The 23334-nt window shown below is 42.6% G+C and overlaps 1 protein-coding gene across 2 annotated transcripts in view; it reads left to right on the forward strand.

Moving 5' to 3' along the window:
* Window positions 1-23334, forward strand: part of LOC131684597 (adenylyl cyclase 78C) — a 159221-nt gene that overhangs the window by 119069 nt on the left and 16818 nt on the right. For both annotated transcript variants that reach the window (XR_009304667.1, XM_058967606.1), the window contains 3 exons: window positions 4054-4445; window positions 4513-4839; window positions 5079-5271. Coding sequence is in view for 1 of the 2 variants with exons in the window: in XM_058967606.1 (XP_058823589.1) it covers window positions 4054-4445; window positions 4513-4839; window positions 5079-5271 (912 nt within the window). In the remaining variant the exon portion in view is untranslated. The remainder of the gene's footprint in view (window positions 1-4053; window positions 4446-4512; window positions 4840-5078; window positions 5272-23334) is intronic.

Here is a 23334-nt window from a genome sequence, read left to right on the forward strand (position 1 = left end):
GCTCGCGTGGTCCGTTGGTCGAATTGTACGGGCCAATCCATTATTTCCGTTATTTTTAGTAATTGTACATTCAACTGAATTCGTTACAAAATTGATTTCCACTCAGATAGCACAAACATCTAATTTGTTCATTCAGTTCAACACGAATAGAAACAATAATAGTTTGTGAGGGAATGGTTTTTTCATGATTATGCTTCTTTCCACCCATCGAAAATAGGAATAATAGTTGGGAAAGGAAATGATTTTTAAATTTAATTCTTTTGAGTGATAAGGGCTAATTTGTGCAAAAGAAAATATTCTCCCGGTGAGAGATTTTTGTTCTAATTGGCGCTGGTCCCTAGCACGGAGCTGCACAAACTAATGCGCGCACCTAATAATCAGCTTCTCTCACTGTGTTGAAATACAGTCTTTGGACATCTGACAAAATTGATAAACCGACCGAAATCACAATTCTGTCTGCTCAAGATTTGCGGCTCGGTGCCTAAAATTAGTGGGGATCAATCACGAATGAGCTTCGATCAGATAAATCAAAATTGGTTGTGTGTGTGTGTGTTTTTATAGCAAGGTTTAAAAAGCTTCAAAAAGTTTAAAAAGCTGGCCTGTAGTGTATTGGCACTGTGTGTGACTCATGACTCACGTTCGTGCCTAACCACTAAAACATTCCTAACTTTTTACGCTCTTCTTCCCCACGGAACTACGTCATCGTATTACCTCGTGGTGGGGATCGTTGTGATTTCGTCGCACCTCTTTCTTCTGCTCTATCTCGGAGCCGGTTCATGGAGCTTTGATTTGACTCTCGACTCTGCTCATGTTTCTTGTCTCCATCTATTACGTCGCCGTTTAGCTCTCATCCCCGTGAGCCGTTTAGGTGTTGATTCATTGAGCAATTTAGCTCATGTTTCCGTGAGTCATTCATCTCCCGGCATTAGCACGATCTACTTGGATAGTCCCCAACGGTGAACTATTCCGACCGATAGTTCCCCAACGGAGGAATTTTCCACGACGCCGATACCCGCTTCCTTGAGCCATTTAGCTCCCAGCTTTATCGAGATAAACTCGGATATTATCCTACTCCGACTGAGAGTTCACCGGCGACGGAATTTCTCTCGGTACCGGTATTTTTTTCGTGAGCCAATTAGCTCCCCTTTTCGTCACGATTCTCCCCTTTTCGTTCACTGCGGCGAATCTACTCTACCGTGAATTCCCTGGCGGTAGATTCCTCCCTACGCCGATGTACCTTTCTGTGAGCCATTTAGCTCCCCGCTTCGTCTACTCGGTCTAGTCCCAGGCGGTGGACCTAGCCTACTCGACGGGCCAGCCAGTAGATGCTGAGGTCCATCCAGCGATTCCGGGTGGAGCGTAGCTTCCGGTTCACTGGCGCCCCAACGGCCTACTGCTAGCTATTCGAAACGGTCTACTCGGTCTAATCCCGACGGTGGATCTAGTCTACTCACGAGCTACCCGATAGGGTGTCGAGGTCGGTCAGGCGATTCCGGTGAAGCCTGACGTCCGGTTGACTGGCGTCCCGACGACCCAAACCCGGTGCTATATCGCGTACCACTCAACTGGTCCCCGGCGATGGACCTAGTCTACACCGTCGGAGAGTTCCCCGGCAGTGGAATTTCTCCCGAAACCCGATTTGTAGTTTCCTTGTGGCCTTCTAGCCGATGGCACTATTTTTTTGGTCCCTTCGCCACTTCCTCTGCAGCACGGAGAGTATATTCGTAACCAGTCTGTTGACAGCGTCCCAGATACGCTCGTCGCGGCACATCTCATCGACGATATTGTCCCGTGTCAAACCAGGCATACTCCTTCGGATTTCTTCGAATCTAGGGCATTCGAAGACCACGTGTTCCGGTGTCTCTTGCACGTTCACACACTCCGGGCAAAGGGATGACGAAGCGTGTCCAAACCGATGCAAGTACTTCTGGAAGCTTCCGTGCCCTAACAAAAACTCCGTCAAATGAAAGTTCATCTCTCCATGTTTCCTATGTACCTAAGCAGAAACATTTGGGTACGCCATACGTCAGTATTGAGGATGAGACACCCGCCAGGAGACGTCTCATGGTGCCTCTTGCTCCTCTGTGATTCGGCATGATCCTTGCCAATGCGTTAGTTGTCCTCGCAGCCTTCTCACATGTCGACATGGCAGTTGTAATTTAACCGATCGTCGACTATCACACCCAGGTGCTTCAGTGTGCGCATCGATGAGATGGTTTGTCCCCCGACGTTGATCTCGACACGTTGGTTTTTTTACGGTTGCTGACCACCACTAGTTCGGTCTTGTGGTGAGCCAGCTGCAACTTGATGTCAGCCATCCAGGATTCCACGATGTCTAGTGTCTATGCCGTCAACATCTCCACCTCCTCAGTTAGCGCTGTTGAACGCATTCTACACGTCTATCGTTACCATGGGGCAGTAGCGATTACTCCTTCTCTTTTGCAACAAAGCTTCTCGCCGTTCGCGATGACTGTGCGGATGGCGTTCACCGTCGATATTCCTCGGAACCCGAACTGCCTCTGCGATAGTCCGTTCTCACTTTCAGCGCAGGTCGTCAGCCTGTTGAGGATGACCCTTTCCAGGAGCTTACCCACAGTATCCAGCAGGCATATAGGCCAATACGATGCTGGCTGTCCTGGAGGTTTCCCTGGTTTTGACAGCAGCACCCGCTTCTGGATCTTCCATATATCCGGGAAGAAGCCATCCTCCAGGCATTTCTGTAGGACTATCCTGAACATGACCGGAAACGCCAGGATCGCAGTCTTCAGTACCACGTTGGGGATACCATCCGGTCCGGGAGCTTTCTCCGCTTTCAGCCCACTATAAAGAGCTCGTCGTTGGAGTCACCTGCATTTCCACCGTCTGCATCAACGTGCGGTGTAGGCAGCCATGCGGTTGGGTCGTGCTTCGGTAAAAGACCCTCCACGATACTTTTCAGCACATTTCTACTGGCGTCCTGGCCATAACGACACGGTAAGCATTGCGCCAGGAGTTATCGTCTACTTTTCTGCACAGCTCGTTGTAGCAAGTGGACTGCTTAGCCCTATCTCGGGTTTAAAAGCGGCCCTGAGGAACAGGGCATCTCGCATCATACTGTCAGTACCAGTCCATGCTCAGCTTCTCGCCGCCACTCTGTAAGCACCCTTACGCTCGGCAAGCTTGGTACTTTCAACCAGGCGCCACCCCTCCCTGAGGCTACCGCTCCTGTTGCTGAAGCTGCCGCTGCTGTTTATCCTGGTCTTACTGTTGTTGTACTGGTTGTCTTTACTGAGGTGGTAACCGCGTTGAACCACTTTTTTTGAAGGGATTCGCCGCGCCTACTCCATATGTGTGAGTTTCTGATTCTTTCTTCATTTTATTGCGTCCCAAATCCGGGTCGCTATCACTCAATCGTTGTACGGAGTCGCCTCTTGTGATCTCATGGTTATCTATTCGAGCAGGGAAGCCATGCTAGGGTGGACACTATCCTGTATCAGGATTAGTGTTCAGAGCCGGCATAAAATTGGGAATGGTCCATCCGCAGCTGTGCTGTTAGCCCACTTTCCATTTCATGTCGGTGTCCTTCTTCCTTACTCAGAGAGTAGAACAGCACTCCTGTCAGCCCGAAGTCGCCATCCAAGTTGTGATCCGTGTCATGTTCGTTAACATTCGTTATGACCAGTATGCCGTGATCATGATGTTACTAGTGACCATCCTGATGTTATGGTTCCCATTCCAGTTGGGTTAGAGTGCTTTTATGCTAGATGCTGGATCTTTGGTCTTACATAGGATCTTAGCAGAAGTGGCACAGACTCGCTTCGTCAGAGTTGCTTGCGGAATTATGGCTTTTTAGAGGTTTAACAGAGTCCAACGTTGCCCAAACCCCATCCTATCTAAGCAAAACACCCTAACTCTCAGTAGGTCCGGGGGATGTTCGTTCAATGTTTTAATGCTTAATTTCGTATTAATTCGAACAGCACACTAAAGACCGATGATAGCGATTGATATGATATCACATTTTTGAAAAGAAAATTTAATAAAAATATTCTCTATTTTCTCTTCTTCCTTTTCCAGATGACCCACAGAAACAGAACGGTCTTTCCACGCCCGTGACGATGGACGACAGTAAAAGTAAGAGTAGGGGTCCTTCACCGCCGCCTCCTGGCGGAGGAGCAGACGATGAAGGCGGAGGTGGTGGCGGTGACGTTAGTGGCGCGGTAATACCCAACAGTACTGCGTTACCGCCGCTCAGTAGCAACACCTATTCGGCCTTCAAGCGGGGCAACGTAATTAAAGGTATTCTGTGTCCATCTATGACCAACTCCTTCCGAGCACCATCACTTGAGCGATCCTATTTGACCTACTCTCACCGACAGAGGCAGAAATCGCTCATTCTTGTTAATGTTGTCGATTTGGTGCTCAAGATCGTGCTGGCATCAGTCTGGATCGGATTCAATAAACCAACGGTAAGTGTTGAGTGTGTTGTCCCAGAGGTTCATTGACGCGAAATGAAGTATCGTTTCCAAATTACAGACCGTGAAAGCTCACGAGATCACCTGGTCGGTGTGCTGTGTCATTTCCAACTTCCTCATCTGTGTCCTGGGAAGTTGGCGACTGTTTGCCAACAACTATCTGCACTGGGCTGCAGTATGTACCTGGTTACTGCTGAATCTGCAAGGTTTCATCGGTGAAGGAATGGGTTTCGCCGAACGGGAGTACCTGATTTGGTACGTCCTATTCATAATCTTCGTGCCATACGCTATGTTACCGCTGCCGCTGAAGTGGTGCATGATTGCCGGCTCGGTAACTGCCATCTGTCATCTAATAGTTACGACGATCAACAAGTTTTTGCATGAGAAGGTGAGTTTGAGATTATTTATTTGCACGCTTATCGTCTGCTTGTGGTTTTAGTAGTTTTAGGGCATTGAAACTATGTAGAGTATGTATTCGAATAGGCTTGTAATACATCCGATGTCTTGGTCTATAAAATTAACTTGTATAATCTCTATACAAACCCCAACTAATTCGTGGAGAAACGAAGCCAAACACCTAAGATTTTTTAATCTGTATTTGATTTATTTCTGTCTCCTCACCCACAGGATACAACATGTATCGTACGTCAGATGATTGCTAACTCGCTGCTCTACCTGGCGATTAACTTTGCCGGGATGTACACCAAGTACTTAACGGACCGTGGCCAGCGATTGGCATTCATCGAAACCCACAAGGCTATGGAGCACAAGCGGGAATCGGAGAAAGAATACCAGCGGACCCAGCGGTTGCTAGATTCCAGTAAGTTGATTTGTGGTTTAGCATCGGTTAAAGTTAATTTCGTAATTAAGAACAATTCAGTATACCAGATGGTTTCTGTGACAACGTTTATTGGGAGTATCGTTTATCACAGAGCTAACTTTGATCATATGAAGGATTAGACGATTCCTTGTACCAAAACTATCGCTTAAAAATCGTTTGAATGTTCATTTTTTTGCAATTGAAAGTTCTGGTCGCGAAAATCAGTGAATTCCGTTGTCAGTAGATGTCGGTTCAATGGGATTGAGGACTCGAACAGTTACCATGAAACAAACCACCACAGTCAACTTACATCTATGAATATTCGAATAAAAATGTACTTCCCCCAATTTTTTTTCTTAAGTCCAATTCACTTCAAACTTTCTGAAAATGACATTCTACTGAATAACTAAGTTTTGATTTTGACAACGGTGTTTATTGAATCTTTTCCCTCATCCACAGCGCCCACACCTTTGTCTTTTCTCATCTTATTAGGTTTAGAGCAATGGTAGGGCTGATCAAAACTCACTTTAGGGGGGTTTACAAAACTTTGTGCAAAATAGCCATTTGCGAGGAATTTTGCCCGGAATTTCGCACGGAATTTCGTGCGAAATTCCATACGAAATACAGCGTGAAATTTCGTGCAAAATTCCGCTCGAAACGCCGTGCAAAATTTCGTGTGAAAATCTGTGCGAAATTCCGTGCGAGATTCCCTGCGAAATTCCGTGCGAAATTCCATGCGAAATACAGCGTGAAATTTCGTGCGAAATTCCGTGTGAAATTCCGTGCGAAATTCTGTGCGAAATTTCGTGCGAAATTCCGTGAGAAATTCCGTGAGAAATTCATAAGAAATTCGTGAGAAGAATCGTGCGAAATTACGGGCGAAATTCCTCGCGAAATTCCGTGCGTAATTCCGTGTGAAATTCCGCGCGAAATTTCGTGCAAAATTCCGAGCGAAATTCCGCGGGAAACTCCGTGCGAAATTCCGCGCGCAATTCCGTGCGGAATTCCATGTGAAATTCCGTGCGAAATTCCGTGCGAAATTCCGTGCGAAGTTCCGTGCGATATTCTGCGTGAAATTCCGTGAAAAAATCCGTGCGAAGTTCTGCTTGAAATTTAGTGTGAAATTTGGTGTGAAATTTTGCGTGATATTTCGTAAAAAATTCCGTGCGAAATTCCGTGCGTAATTCCGTGTGAAATTCCGAAATGCGAAATTTCGTGCGAAATCCAGCGCGAGATTCCGCGCGAACTTCCGTGCGAAATTCCGTGCGAATTTCCGCGCGAACTTCCGTGCGAAATTCCGTGCGAATTTCCGTTCGAAATTCCGCGCGAAATTTCGTTCGAAATTCCATGCTAAATTTCGTGCGAAATTCCGCGCGAAATTCCGTGCTAAATTCCGTGCGAAATTCCGTGAGAAATTTCGTTCGAAATTCCATGCTAAATTTCGTGCGAAATTCCGTGCGAAATTCCTTGCGAAATTCCGTGCGAAATTCTATGCGAAATTCTGTGCGAAATTCCATGCGAAATTCCGTGCGAACTTCCGTGTGAAATTTCGATCGCAATTCCGTGCGAAGTTCAGTGCAAAATTCAGTGCAAAATTCCGTGCGAAATTCGTTGCAAAATTTCCTGTGAAATTCCGTGCGAAATTCCATGCGAAATTCCATGCGAAATTCCATGCGAAATTCCACGCGAAATTTCGTGCGAAATCCAGCGCGAGATTCCGCGCGAAATTCCGTGCGAAATTTCGTTCGAAATTCCATGCTAAATTTCGTGCGAAATTCCTTGCGAAATTCCTTGCGAAATTCCGTGCGAAATTCCATGCGAAATTCTGCGAGAAATTCCATGCGAAATTCCGTGCGAAATTCCGTGTGAAATTTCGATCGCAATTCCGTGCGAAATTCCGTGCGAAATTCCGCGCGAAATTCAGTGCAAATTTCAGTGCAAAATTCCGTGCGAAATTCGTTGCAAAATTTCGTGTGAAATTGTGTGCGAAATTCCATGCGAAATTCCACGCGAAATTCCGTGCGAAATTCCGTGCGAAAATCCGTGCGAAATTCCATGCGAAATTCTGCGAGAAATTCCATGCGAAATTCCGTGCGAAATTCCGTGTGAAATTTCGATCGCAATTCCGTGCGAAATTCCGTGCGAAATTCCGTGCGAAATTCAGTGCAAAATTCAGTGCAAAATTCCGTGCGAAATTCGTTGCAAAATTTCGTGTGAAATTCTGTGCGAAATTCCATGCGAAATTCCACGCGAAATTCCGTGCGAAATTCCGTGCGAAAATCCGTGCGAAATTCCGTGCGAAATTCCGTGAGAAATTTCGTTCCAAATTCCATGCTAAATTTCGTGCGAAATTCCGTGCGAAATTCCGTGAGAAATTCATAAGAAATTCGTGAGAAGAATCGTGCGAAATTACGGGCGAAATTCCTCGCGAAATTCCGTGCGAAATTCCGTGCGAAATTCAGTGCGAAATTCCGCGCGACATTCCGTGCGAAGAATCGTGCGAAATTCCGGGTAAAATTCCGCGCGAAATTCCGTGAGTAATTCCTTGTGGAATTCCGAGCAAAATTTCGTGCGAAATTCCGCACGAAATTCCGTACGAAATTCTGCGCGAAATCCCGCGCGAAATTTCGTGCTAATACCGTGCGAAATTTCATGCGAAATTCTGGGTGAAATTCCGCGCGAAATCCGTGTGAAATTCCGTGTGAAATTCCGCGCGAAATTCCGTGCAAAATCCCGTGCAAAATTCTGTGCAAAATTTCGTGCGAAATTCCGTGCGAAATTCCGCGCGAAGAATCGTGCGAAATTCCGGGTGAAATTCCGCGCGAAATTCCGTGCGAAATTCCGTGCGAAATTCCGGGTGAAATTCCGCGCGAAATTCCGTGCGTAATTCCGTGTAAAAATTCCGCGCAAAATTTTGTGCGAAATTCCGTGCGAAATTTCGCGCGAAATTCCATGTGAAATTCCGTGTGAAATTTCGTGCGAAGTTCCGTGCGATATTCTGTGTGAAATTCCGTGAAAAATTCCGTGCGAAATTCCGCGTGATATTTGGTGTGAAATTTTGCGTGATGTTTCGTAAAAAATTCCGTGCGAAATTTCGCGCGAAATGTTGTGCAAAATTCCGTGCTAAATTCCGTTTGAAATTTCGTGCGAAATTTCGCGCTAAATTCCGTGCGAAATTTCGTGCGAAATTTCGTGCGAAATCCAGCGCAAGATTCCGCCCGTTCGAAATTCCGTGCCAAATTCCGTGCGAAATTCCGTTCGAAATTCCGTGCAAAATTCCGTGCGAAATCCAGCGCGAGATTCCGCGCGAAATTCTGCGCGAAGTTCCATGCGAAATTCCGTGCGAAATTCCGTTCGAAATTCCGTGCGAAATTCCGTGCGAAATTTCGTGCGAAATTCCGTGCAAAATTTCGTGCGAAATTCCGTGCGAAATTCCGTGATAAATTTCGTGCGAAATTTCGTGCGAAATTCCGTGCGAAAGTCCGTGCGAAATTCCGTTCGAAATTCCGTGCCAAATTCCGTGTGAAATTCCGTTAGAAATTCCGTGCGAAATTTCGTGTTGAATTCCGTGCAAAATTCCGTGCGAAGAATCGTGCGAAATTCCGGGTGAAATTCCGAGCGAAATTTCGTGCGTAATTCCGTGTGAAATTCGTGCGAAATTTCGTGCGAAATACCGCGCGAAATTTTGCGCAAAATTCCGTGCGAAATCCCGTGCGAAATTTCGTGCTAATACAGTGCGAAATTTCGTGCGAAATTCTGGGTGAAATTCCGCGCGAAATCCGTGTGAAATTCCGTGTGAAATGCCGCGCGAAATTCCGTGCGAAATTCCGTGTGAAATTCCGTGCGAAATTCCGTGCCAAATTCCGTGCAAAATTCCGTGCAAAATTCCGTGCGAAATTTCGCGCGAAATTCCGTGCAAATTTCCGTGCAAAATTTCGTGCGAAACTCCGTGCGAAATTTCGTAAGAAATTCCGTGCGAAATTTCGTGCGAAATTCCGTTCGAAATTTTATGCGAAATTCCTTGCGAAATTCCGTGCGAAATTCCGTGTGAAATTCCGTGCGAAATTCCGTGCGAAATTCCGTGCGAAATTTCGTGCGAAATTCCGTACGAAATTCCGTGCGAAATTTCGTGTGAAATTCCGTTCGAAATTCCGTGCGAAATTTCGTGTGAAATTCCGTGCGAAATTTCGTGCGAAATTTCGTGCGAAATTCCGTGCGAAATTCCGTGTGAAATTCCGTACGAAATTCCGTGTGAAATTCCGTGCAAAATTCCGCGCGAAATTCCGTGCGAAATTCTGTGTGAAATTCCGTGTGAAGTTTCGTGCGAAATTCCGGGTACAATTCCGTGCGAAATTCTGTTTGAAATTCCGTGTGAAGTTTCGTGCGAAATTCCGGGTAAAATTCCGTGTGAAATTCCGTGTGAAATTCCGCGCGATATTTCGTGCTAAATACCGTGCTAAATTCCATGCGAAATTCCGTGCGAAATACCGTTCGAAATTGCATATGAAATTCAGTACGAAACTCCGTGCGAATTTCCGTGCGAAATTCCACGTGAAATTCAGTGCGCAACTCTGCGCGAAAATCCGTGCAAAATTCCGTTCAAAATTTCGTGCGAAATTCCGTGCAAAATTCCGTGCGAAATTCCGTTCGAAATTCCGTGCAAAATTCCGTGCGAAATTCCGTACGAAATTCCGTGCGAAATTCCGTGTGAAACTCCGTGCGAAATTCCCTGCAAAATTTCGTGCGAAATTTCGTGTGAAACTCCGTGCGAAATTCCGTGCGAAATTCCGTACGAAATTCCGCGTGAAATTCCGTGCGAAATTTCGTGCAAAATTCCGTGCGAAATTCCGTGCGAAATTCCGCGCAATATTCCGTGCGATATTCCGTGTGAAATTCCGCGCAAAATTTCGAGCGGAATTTCGCACGATATTCGCACGGAATTTCGGCCGATAATTTGTTCGGAATTTAACGCGGTATTCCACACGAAATTTCGGAACTCCGCACGAAATTTCGGAATTTTACGCGGATTTTCGCACGGAATTTTGCACGAAATTTCACATAAAATTTCGCACTGAATTTTGCACGGAATTTCGCACAGAATTTCATATGAAATTTCGCGCTGATCTTCGCACGAAATTTCACACAGAATTTCGCGCGGAATTTCAATAAAAAAGGTTTTCTTTCGAGAGGTTAAAATATGAATTTTTGAAATTGAACCGTTTTCAAATGCGATTGCACGTAATTTTGAAAAATCATGTTTTGAGATAAACGTGTTTAAAGTTTAGAGGACTGAATTATTGGTGGTGGAATGTCAATATTTTGTAACAATTACATGGAATTATGGGTTTTGGACATCGCAGATAAGAATTTATAGTCAGTTTTTTAAAATTCAAAATAGCCGACACCCAATAAAAAAGTGGTATTTTAGTTAAAATCGAGAAAAAAAGGTTTTGTGATTTATAAACAATGATTTGAATTATTAAGTATCAAAATCAAAATCGTGATTCGAATATTCGAATATACAATGTGACTTTAACAATTTTGACCAAAATTTTTCGTTTTCACCGTTTTCTGTGGTTGTTTGCTAGTAGTTTGCGCTGCCTCTACAGATCAAGCCGTGAAATACGTTCTCGAGATCTGTATCGATTTTCGGCAAATTTGAGATTAAGAGAAACGAAAGCAATGAAATAGAAAGACGGATAGGTATTCTAGAGCGAATCAGTTATAAACTTAGAACGGAAAACTAGGACTAGGTAGGCTCATATGGACATGATTGAAAGGAAATGTGAAGAATTCTTTGCCTTCTGCTAAGTAGGAGTTGGGCTTTGCACCCAAGTCTACCGCATGGTCTATGGTAGAACATAACTCATCATCATGTTTTACCACCGACGCCGTCCTAGTTTTCCGTTCTAAGTTTATAACTGATTCGCTCTAGAATACCTATCCGACTTTCAATTTCATTGCTTTCGTTTCTCTTAGTCTTGAATTTGCCGAAAATAATCAACAAAATCGACACAGTAGAACTTTGCGGCAATTAAAACATAGTAACATACGTTCTCGAGATCTGTACACATGTACAGTGCAATGCGAAGCATTCTGGGAACGTGCATAATGCCATGAAAAGGTTTCTACCTAAGGCTCGTGTCTGGAGCCGAGTGACATCCCATGGCGTTCAGGACGCCACTTCAAGCAATGGCCCGTAGAATATGTTTTGATGCGCGGATCTAAAACCCATTTAACACAATATAGAGGGCACTTATACATTTCAAAAAGGCGAAAAAAATATTTTTTAAAAATTTTGAATGAGACTTCCCTTTAAGGTAGAAAGTTTATATTTAAACACAAATAGAGGTAGTTAGGTCTGAATATGCTTCGTAAGACCCGTTTTAAATAAATTAGAATGCAAAACAAATCGGATTTTGAATTTTTTTTGAAAATATACTTGCTACCGCCCGTTAGAAAACGTCAGTCTTCGTATTGTTTGATATATTTCCAACGAGATTGGTGTAAATACAATGACAAATCGAGCTTAATTAGAAATTCAGAAAGAAATTAAGGTGGGTTAATGGTTATTACCTGATTAACAATAAATAACCCCTGGATTCTGAGGATAAGTAGAAAAATGAGACCACAGATTACGGACGTCCATTTATTCATCTTATTTTTTTCTTTGCGATTTTTACCACTCAAACCAAATTTTAGCATTGGAAATCGTTGTTTTTACAAATTTGCATCACCAACTTATAGGGTCTAGAGTTTTTTTTTTCTTCAAAATCGAGCTAATTTTATTGTCCAAAAGGAAATCGCCGTACTTTTTTTCCAAAAACGCTCCACAAATCAGGTACTTTTCACTGTATCTCAATAAAAAGTAATAAGAGGTGTTGCCAGACTCTTAACAAGTAGATTTCATAAGATTGGAGCACTTCTCACTTCATATTCCTGCATTATGAACGAAACGAAAAGGTGGCAATATAGTTGCCACTGCCTTACAAAGGGTTAAAAAAATCTACTTTGCAGGAACCGCATATATTTTTTTCTGGTTTTTATACTGAAAGTTTTCTAAACGGCTCTCCCATCGATAATTCTCAGTCCGATTTTTACATTTTCACATATTGGAACCGGGTTTTCGAAACGTGTTCTAACCTTGTGATTCGGTCGTTCAAAGTTTCATCCAAATCGAAAAACATCGACCTTTAAAACAAAGGGATGCTCTTAAACTTCGCTGCCATTTAAAAAAATTGTTTTTTCGACGGCTGTATCATCGGAGTCCAAGTATTTGCGGAAACTTTATATACGTACCTCATCCAAATTAGTACACCCAATTTTTGGGCAGTATGAAAAGGCGGCTATCGATATTCAATTCACAGCTGATTGAGTCCTGAATACAAGGGAAAACCCCCTGTTCGATATACCTTAGCAGTGCGGTTTAATCAGCTGCTTTGGATGTACGTACGTATATGATGGGTGCTTGAGCAACAGCTCGAAGCATCATTTCCTAACTCGATGAAACAATTTGATCCAAGTTGGGAAAGGCACGCTAAAAATATCGGAGATTTTTTTTATCGCACGGAAAAATCGATCCCTCTCGTTTAGGCTTAAGGATGATTGATGGTTTGCATTCCCTAATGTGGTGTGGATATGTAATCTTTTGTGCAAAATTGAATAATTCGGCTGAGTAACCATAATCGGAGGGTGAGCTGTCTCATTGGTGTCATGTAGCTAAATTGGATGAAAATTCGTTTTGATAAATTGTATCGTATTTCTTAAACAGTTCGATAATTGGACAATTTCCATATAAGTCTAGATTGTCAACCTATTAAATTTAACTTACTATCAATCTACGTGCTTCTACTAGTTAATAGCTATTTGATTATGATTTAGATTCTCTCACGATTTTAGAGTGGTAGCCATATGGAACACGAAATCATTTTTCGCTGGTACCGTTAGACAGACAGTTCGACATGCTACCCAATCATCTATGCCGATTTCCATCACACGAGAACAGCTCACCCAGAATCATGCCGCTTACATGTCAACAACTGACGGGTTCTCTATTGGTGTTGAATAAAAAAAAACTGCTGATAAGATATCTTCCCGATGATATGGGGCTAGTATCGATTTTGTATCCACTGCTGGGGGCTCCTTACGTACATATTGCTAGAGTGTGAATAAAATGATTTTCCCTGCCGTCGAATCTGCGGCAGTGGCGAACATAAATATCACAACTGACAGAATGCCTATCTACCCCTCTATCTGTACATTAACATTCAAGAGGGGTGTTTAGGACCCATCAATATTTAATTCTACACGATTTACCTTAATTTGATTTTCAAATAGTTTGCTCATCGTTTCACCAGCTTCCCCAGCAATTTGCATGAATTCGATGAAAATTATTATTCACCGGATAACGGATGCCGGCCAACAGTTGACAGAGTACTTGAGGTCGCCTAACAAATGCAATAAAGTTAAGCGTCTATTAATAATGTATATCCTGTGGTTCACAATTTGCCCCCCTCCCTCTATTGCATCATTATCTGGGAGCAGTCACCGGCAGGTTTAAAGGAGCGTTTTCCAGGACAGTAAAATACTAATTGATCAAATTATTATTGATGATGATATGGATGGGTGCACGAAGTTTTCCTCTCTGGGTTTGCCACGCTGGAGAACATTCTGTTGTCGGCTATGCCATGGTCGTTTATTACCAATTGCTGATGATGTAGACACGTCATCTTGGTTGTTTATAATTGCCGTACGCTTTGCCACGGGAAGGTAACGCTACACATGCTTAATTAGCTCGCTCCGATGCACGGTGTATTTATTAGAACAATTTTATGCAAAAAAATTCAGCATCTCTGAAACTTCGGAATATGAAAGAATGGGCTTTCTCCTTTCATTTGAAACTAAGATCAAAATAATCCGTCGGGGGGTCCAGAGCAATTTTTTTTTCGAAGTTTTTTTCGTAACAATATAAGTTTTACTACTGGAGATAGTTCATATTTCTGTCCCTAGATGGTGCTTTATATATTCGAACAACACTAAAAGTGAGAATTTGATAGAAAATTTAATTGTCTACAAGTTTGTTGACCACTAAAAATTGATCTGAAATCATCCGGAAAAGTTGTTTAAGATTTTAACAAAGTTATATCTAAGATAGTTTCACACGAGGCCTAGTGGTTTGGAAATATGTTTTCTCGCACTTATTATATTACCAAAAAAATAATTGGGTTTAGTGGCATAAAAATATTAGACGGGATTCATTACGTTGACAGTTCTAATTGAACTTCTGAAAATTAGGATGTTTGACAGAGTCAGAAAACTATTTGTGCTTTTGGTTTGTCATCTTTCCCGATAGGTTCGAAGGGACTACCATTCATCGGAAGGTATTGCTTGGTTACAAGTGTTTACTTACATTTATGTTTTGTTACACGGGTGTTTTAGAAAGGACCATACATCGTATAATTTAGGTTATGATCGCTTAAGTCAGCTATTATAATTCCGTTCAAGACAAAATATTGGGACACACCGTTTCTAGTTTAACGCAAACCATAGCAGTAACTGCCCTAATTAGTGGCTAGTGTGAAATGATTTATTCAAATTTTCTCCGCAAAGCATATTGTGGCAGTTGGATTTTACGGCCATTTCCTATCAATTATGCGAGATATCGTTACTAAATTGATCCTAGATTATGCGATATGTATTACTTTTGAAAACAAAATATGATTTGAGTACAACAATAACCTTATATACATAGAAGTCCTAGAATATATCCCAAAAAAAATGATCTTGATCCAAAAACTCAAAGTTTTTTGTTCACTGTTTGTCAAATTGAGATAATTTTGAAAACGGATAATCAGCGTTTTGAATCAAGCGTTGCAATGAAATCCGCGAAATATTGCAATGGTGCGTTAAAAGTTTCATTGAGTTTGTTCAAATATAAAGGTTGAAGTTCAGGACAAATCAATTTTATACGAAGATGCTAACAGAGTAGGAGATTCATGTAAGAATAGTTATCAGTCATCCCTGAAAACAATCGAAAAAATGAAGAAGATGGCATACATAATTGAAAAGGCTGTTTCTGCGGGAGGAATCACTTACCATCATGGAAAAGAATATTAATATCATACTAGTTTGGTCAACACTTATCTAAAACTTCTCAGCCCAAAAATATGAATGGTGCCCTGTATCAGGGAATTATAATTTTCAGCTAAACGATGACTTTCCAAGCTCTCAAATTCCGCTAAATTCACTATTGTACTAAACACAACTATTTGGCAAATAAAAAAAGTGCTTGTGAATTAACAAACCACTAGGTCTTCTGTGAAACTAACTTAGACTTAGAATTCGTTAAAATATTAAACTACTTTTCGGGATAATTTCAAATCGGTTTTTAGTTGGTAACAAAGTTGTAGACAATTAAATAATCTATCAGATTCTCACTTTTAGTGTTGTTCGAATGTCTAAAACACCATCTAGGGGCAGAAATATGAACTAGTTCCATTGTAAAATCTATGTATTCACGAAAAAAAAACTTCAAAAAAAAAAAGTTGCTCCAGACCCCCCGACGGATTATTTTGATTTTGGTTTCAAATGAAAGGGGAAAGCCCATTCTTTCATATCCTGAAGTTTCAGAGATGCTGAATTTTTTTGCATAAAGTTGTTAAAAAAAGACACCGTGCGATGGCACCATCATGGTGTAGAACGCCGGCAGGATCAATGGATCTAATTGATTTACGACATTTACCTAGGCTACGGCATTTAGCATTGTCCGGGAACGATTTTAGTGATAATTAGCAAATACAAAAATAATTGTTTGAACAATCTAAAAAACGAAGGAATTTTTTATATAACACCTAGAGCAAATTTCAAATCTGTTTCATTCCACACCGGTTCACAGTGGCGGGTCTTTCAATAAAAGTCGGACAAAACTAAAAATGTTGACCGATCTTACTGAAAATTTCATGTTAAAGTAATTTTGGGGTGCAGAGTTCATTTTTAATGTCAAAAGTCATAAAATATGAGATAAATTTTCCTATACAAGCATAATACCATTTTTATGATAAATCTTTTTTTTACTAATTAGTTATACAGTGAAGACCTGTTTTTATCACCTTCTTGGTGAATTTTGTGCTGATAAAATGGGGACATTGATAAAATCGAGACATATATTTTTCTATCTTATTAAGAAACCGAAGCTCTTAAAATATTCTGCTTTAATCCCTAGATATAGCCTCAAACCCTTTCCTGAATATTTAGCTTAAACTTCCCTTAAGGGGGCCTGCCAGTGCAAAATTATTTTTTTTTTGCATCTTTCGGATCTCTAATATAAGAAAAATATGATCAAGAAAGGATTTACTCGAACTCAACTTGGTTTGTCTGCTACACTGATAATATAAATTAGTAAATATAATGAAATCGATCATGCAATGCACGAATTCATTCGTTGTTTTCTGCAACGAAGTATTTTCGTGCATTGTAAATAGTAGGTTTCGTTCATTTCATGAACAAGAATGCCTGCTTGGTGAACGAAAGCTTTCGTAAATTTTACACATTTAATATACACTGCACGAATTTTATCGTTGATAATGACATTATTTTTCGTGAATGAAACGAAATTTTTTGCTTATTTTAATAAGCGTATTTCCGTTGATGGCACGAATTTATTACGTTTATTTTAGAAAGGTTTTCGTATATATTAGCCTCTTATTGTTTTCAGTCGATCTTTTGGGATCGATCTTTGACAACATCGGTTTTTTTTTTAATTTAAAAGAATCGATGTAGACAAATCGATTTTATTGTGGTACGAAGAAATGACCGCTTGATGAACGAAAGTTTTCGTAAATTTTACTTATTTAGTTTACATTGCACGAATGTTATCGTTGATAACGACATTATTTTTCATTCGTTTTCGAGCTCTCCATCGAGACAGAGGTTGTTTTTTCTAGTCCGTAGTGCTGTGTGAGGCGATAAAGAATAGTTTTAATCCGCATTCAAGGTTATTTTGCCAGTTCGGTTCGGTCCTCAGTCTTTTGTTCGCGTGTGAGGATTAAACAATAGCCAGCTGTATAAGCTGGATCGGTTCGTCGTTGGACACCAGTTTAAAGCTAAGTGGTTTTTGTCTTTTGTAACACATTTATTGCTTTCTTCCGTCTGCGCGGGCGCTGACCCCATGCGTTGACGTTTTCTATGGTTCCCTCTCCGGATGGTCAAATGGAAGTTGAATCGGGTTCAACTTCTAAGGCTCCCCCCCGGCCCAAATGCTATCCAGAACTCTCAACTGGTCCATTTGTGGTCTTCTTTCGGCCCAAGACTAAATCACTGAATCTTCTTCAGATTTCTAGAGACCTGACGGAACGGTTCTCGGCTGTGACCGAAATTTCAAAGGTCCGCTCGGACAAGATAAGGGTGTTGCTAGCCAACTCAAAGCAGGCAAACGATATTGCTTGCTGTGAGCACTTTACGCGGGATTATAACGTGTATATTCCGGCTGTAAGAGTACAATCCGAAGGCGTCGTAACCGATGAGAGTTTGACGTGCGAGGATCTGCTGAAGTGCGGGGTTGGCCGATTCAGAGACCGCTTACTTCAGCCAGTTAAAATACTTGAGTGCAAACGTTTGCACTCAGTAGTAGTTGCGGGGGATGGTTCAAAAACGTACCCCCAATCAAACTCTTATCGGGTGACCTTCGCTGGTACCGCTTTGCCAAATTTCGTCCTTTTGCACAAGGTTCGTTTGCCTGTGCGTCTCTTTGTACCGCGGGTCATGAATTGCACAAAGTGTAAACAACTGGGTCACACAGCCACCCATTGTAGCAACAAGGCCCGCTGTGGAAAATGCGGGGAGAATCATCTAGATGATTCGTGCAGTAAGCAAGCCGAAAAGTGTCCTTACTGTGCGGAGAGTCTGCATGATATCTCGGCATGTCCCGCGTACAAACTACGCGGGGATAAACTGAAACGTTCCCTTGCGGGACGATCCAAACATTCTTTCGCAGAAATGTTAAAGAATGCTACGCCACCATCCTCAGCAAACATCTATACTCACTTGCCTCCTGACGAGGGCGAGGCTGGTAACCCACAAGAGGGAACATCTACTAGGGTGCCTAGAATTTATAGGAAGAGGAGGAACACTTCCTCTCGTAAAGTTCCTTGTAAAGGCCAGAAGGTGTCCCTTGAGGGGGCTCCGAAAGTCACATCTATTGGAAGTGTTGCAACCAAACCGAAGCAATTAGCTCCTGGTCTCGGAGGATTAAGCTCAGAGAAGGAGTTCCCAGCACTTCCAGGAACATCAAAAATCCCAAGTGTTCCTTTGTTTCAGTTCGAGAGTAATCACAGCACTGGAATTATAAAACTCTCGGACATAGTGGACTGGATAATAAAAACTTTCAATATTACTGATCCTATTAAAAGTCTTATGTTAGCTTTTCTCCCTACAGTGAGAACATTTTTGAAGCAGTTGACTGCTAAATGGCCCCTCCTCTCAGCGATTGTATCCTTCGATGGCTAACTCATCGAACGAGGTCACGGATTTGATCACTGTTCTACAGTGGAATTGCAGAAGTATCATCCCGAAAATCGATTCCTTCAAAATTTTAATAAATAATTTGAGTTGCGATGCATTTGCATTATGTGAAACTTGGTTAACTTCCGACACAGAACTCAACTTCCACGACTTTAATATTATTCGCCTGGATCGAGACACCCCCTATGGAGGAGTGCTTTTGGGGATCAAAAAGTGCTATTCCTTCTACAGAATTAACCTTCCCTCGATAACAGGTATTGAAGTTGTCGCTTGTCAAGCAACAACCAAAGGCAAAAGCCTTTGCATAGCTTCCATATATATTCCCCCAACACCGCGGTTGGGCACCGACGGCTACAAGACATCTTAGAATCCCTGCCAGCACCGCGACTAGTTTTAGGAGACTTTAACTCTCACGGTACAGCATGGGGTTGCCTCTATGATGATAACCGGTCTTCCTTAATTCAGGATCTTTGCGATAACTTCAATTTGACAATTTTAAACACGGGTGAAATGACACGGATTCCTGCTCCTCCAGCGCGCCCGAGCGCCTTAGACTTGTCCCTTTGCTCAACATCGCTGCGGTTAAATTGCACGTGGAAGGTAATTCCTGATCCCCACGGCAGCGACCATCTGCCGATTGTAGTCTCAATCAATAACGGTTCAAGGCCATTGAAATCAATCAATATTTCGTATGACCTCACACGAAATATCGATTGGAAGAGCTATGCTGCCGCGATATCCGACAACATCGAATCTACCCAAGAACTTCCTCCGGAGGAAGAGTACAGCTTTTTGGCTGGCTTGATTCTCGACAGCGCGAATCAAGCTCAGACTAGGCCAGTACCCGGCGCGAACATACAAAAACGTTCTCCCAATCCCTGGTGGGATAAAGAGTGCTCAGACGTGTACGCAGAGAAGGCCGCCGCGTTTAAGACCTTCCGGAACGACGGGTTACCCGCCAGTTTTCGACAGTACGCGACGTTAGACAAGCGAATGAAGAGTTTGATAAAAGCCAAAAAACGCGATTATTGGCGCCGGTTCGTCGACGGATTAACGAGAGAAACATCGATGAGCACTCTTTGGGGAACAGCCCGACGTATGCGAAATCGAAACAGTACTAATGAGAGCGTGGAATATTCAAACCGTTGGATATTCGATTTTGCCAAGAAGGTTTGTCCGGATTCCGCCCCGGCACAGAAGATTTACCGCGCCGCGTCTCCTCACGATAGCGCGAACGAAACACCTTTTTCGATGGTGGAGTTCTCACTTGCTCTCTTGTCGTGTAACAATAAAGCTCCGGGGCCAGACAGAATCAAATTCAACTTGTTGAAGAATCTGCCTGACTCTGCCAAGAGACGCTTGTTGAACTTATTTAATAAGTTTCTCGAGGCTAACATTGTCCCACTCGATTGGAGACAAGTGAAGGTCATCGCCATCCAAAAACCAGGAAAACCAGCCTCCGACCACAATTCGTACCGTCCGATCGCAATGCTATCCTGTATCCGGAAGTTGTTCGAGAAAATGATCCTTTCCCGCCTCGACAATTGGGTCGAAGCAAATTGCTTACTGTCAGATACACAATTTAGCTTTCGCAAAGGCAAAGGGACGAACGATTGTCTTGCGTTGCTCTCAACTGAAATTCAAATGGCCTATGCTAGCAAAGAGCAGATGGCATCAGTGTTCCTAGATATTAAGGGGGCTTTTGATTCAGTTTCGATCAAAATTCTTTCAGAGAAGCTGCACCAGCATGGTCTTTCAGCGACTTTAAACAACTTTTTACTAAACTTGTTGTCGGAAAAGCACATGCATTTTTCGCATGGTGACTTATCGACATCACGATTTAGCTACATGGGCCTTCCACAGGGCTCATGTCTAAGCCCCCTTTTATACAATTTCTATGTCAATGACATTGATGAATGGCTTGACAATTCCTGCACGTTAAGGCAACTTGCAGACGATGGCGTGGTGTCTGTTACGGGACCCAAAGCTGTCGATCTACAAGGACCATTACAGAATACCCTGGACAATTTGTCTGCTTGGGCTATTAAGCTGGGTATCGAATTCTCCACGGAGAAAACTGAGCTAGTTGTATTTTCAAGGAAGCGTGAACCAGCTCAACTACAGCTTCTATTAATGGGTCAAACTATCGCTCAGGTGTTCACAGTAAAATATCTAGGGGTCTGGTTCGACTCGAAAGGTACTTGGGGATGCCATATTCGGTATCTGAAACAGAAATGCCAACAAAGGATCAACTTTCTTCGTACAATAACCGGAACATGGTGGGGTGCCCACCCAGGAGACCTAATTAGGTTGTATCAAACAACGATACTGTCGGTAATGGAATACGGATGCTTCTGCTTTCGCTCCGCCGCGAACATACATTTCATCAAACTCGAAAGAATTCAGTATCGTTGTTTGCGTATCGCCTTAGGGTGCATGCAGTCGACCCATACGATGAGTCTCGAAGTGCTGTCGGGCGTTCTCCCGTTGAAAAATCGATTTTGGGAACTCTCATATCGATTGCTCATTCGATGCGATATCTTGAACCCGGTCGTGATTGAAAATTTCGAAAGGCTTGTTGAGCTCAATTCTCAGACCCGTTTCATGTCCCTGTACTTTGACTACATGGCGCAGAATATTAACCCTTCTTCTTACAATCCCAACCGTGTGCATTTCATAAATACTTCTGAATCTACTGTTTTCTTCGACACATCCATGAAAGACGAGATTAGTGGAATTCCGGACCACATACGCCCACAAGTGGTTCCAAACATTTTTTATAATAAATTCCGAGAAGTCGACTGTTCTAAGATGTTTTATACTGACGGATCAAACCTCGAAGGATCCACTGGCTTCGGTATTTTCAATCAAAAGTTCACCGCCTCCTACAAACTCAGTGACCCTGCTTCAGTTTACGCCGCAGAACTAGCTGCCATTCAGTATACCCTTGGAGTCATTGAAACATTACCCGCAGACCATTACTTCATCGTTTCGGATAGCCTCAGTTCCATTGACGCTATTCGCTCGATGAAACAAGGCAAGCACTCCTCGTATTTTTTGGGGAAAATACGGGAGCTACTGAGTGCTTTATCTGACAACTCTTTCCAGATTACCTTGGTATGGGTCCCTTCTCATTGCTCCATTCCGGGCAATGAGAAGGCAGACTCCTTAGCTAAGGTGGGTGCCTTAGAAGGAGACGTTTACGAAAGACCAATTTGCTTCAGCGAATTTTTCAGTATTACTCATCAGAGAACCCTCGAAAGTTGGCAAACTTCGTGGAGCAGTGGAGAGCTGGGAAGGTGGCTACATTCGATAATCCCTAAGGTATCGACGAAACCTTGGTTCAAGGGGATGGATGTGGGTCGTGACTTCATTCGTGTTATGTCCCGACTCATGGCAAACCATTACACGCTGGATGCACATCTCCGGCGTATTGGGCTCGTGGATAGTGGTATCTGCGCTTGTGGCGACGGCTATCACGACATCGAGCACATTGTCTGGGCGTGCACCGAGTACAGTTCCGCTAGGTCTCGGCTAATGGATACCCTGCGGGCCCGAAGAAGACCAACCAACGTCCCGGTTCGAGATGTGCTGGCAAGCCGCGATGTTCTCTATATGTCCCTTATATACACCTTTGTGAAAACCATCAATATACAAGTCTAACTGCCCCTTGTTATCTCCTTATCATTCTCAGAACGCTCTTCCACCTGTATCAAACCATCTGTATCGAATGAGCCAACAAACACGGGACCTACGGCACGAACATAACACGCTTAACTCGAAATGTAGCCGATCCACATCTGAGCCTTACTACGAAATCGTCTGGAAAAACCCCTGCCATCTTGAGGAGGACCACCCGGCGTCCCAGTACATGATTCCCCTGATGAAGGCCACCCGAGTTTATGATCTATCCGTTGATCTCACGATGCCTGAAACTGAAATAATTTTCTCTCCCTGCCATCTTTGTCTACCCTCCCTCCCCTGACTCTTATACCCAGAAGTAACACCCCTAACCCCCCCCCCCCCCCCGATATCATCACGAAGCATTTAGCTCTTCTTGTCTCTTCTAGTTTTAACTATTATATTATATAATCTCGTTGAAATTGCCCAACTCTACTACCCACAAAAATAACTATAATTACGAATCTTTACAAAATTCAATCATGCCCTCTAGTTATTCCTATTTTTTAGTTAGTCGTAAAAAATTGTCCCCCTTAATTAAACATTATTTGCTCCGATAATCTCACTGATAAAAATGTCAAACCATATTGCCACAAAAACTAAATGACCCCCCTAATCTTACGAAAACAATATTATCCCCTTGTGTAGATATATAAGATAGCAATAAAATCGCATTAGTTTCATTTTAAAAAAATCAATATGTAATCCCCTAGTTTTAAGCAATTTAAAATGTAAAACAAAACAAAATTGGCACCTTTAAGCTAACGCAACGTGCCTTATCAAATAAACGATTTGAATAAAAAAAACGACATTATTTTTCGTGAATGATACGAAATGTTTCGTTTATTCTAATGAACGTTTATG

The sequence above is a fragment of the Topomyia yanbarensis genome, chromosome 2 (assembly GCF_030247195.1).
Source record: "Topomyia yanbarensis strain Yona2022 chromosome 2, ASM3024719v1, whole genome shotgun sequence".
NCBI lineage: Eukaryota > Metazoa > Arthropoda > Insecta > Diptera > Culicidae > Topomyia > Topomyia yanbarensis.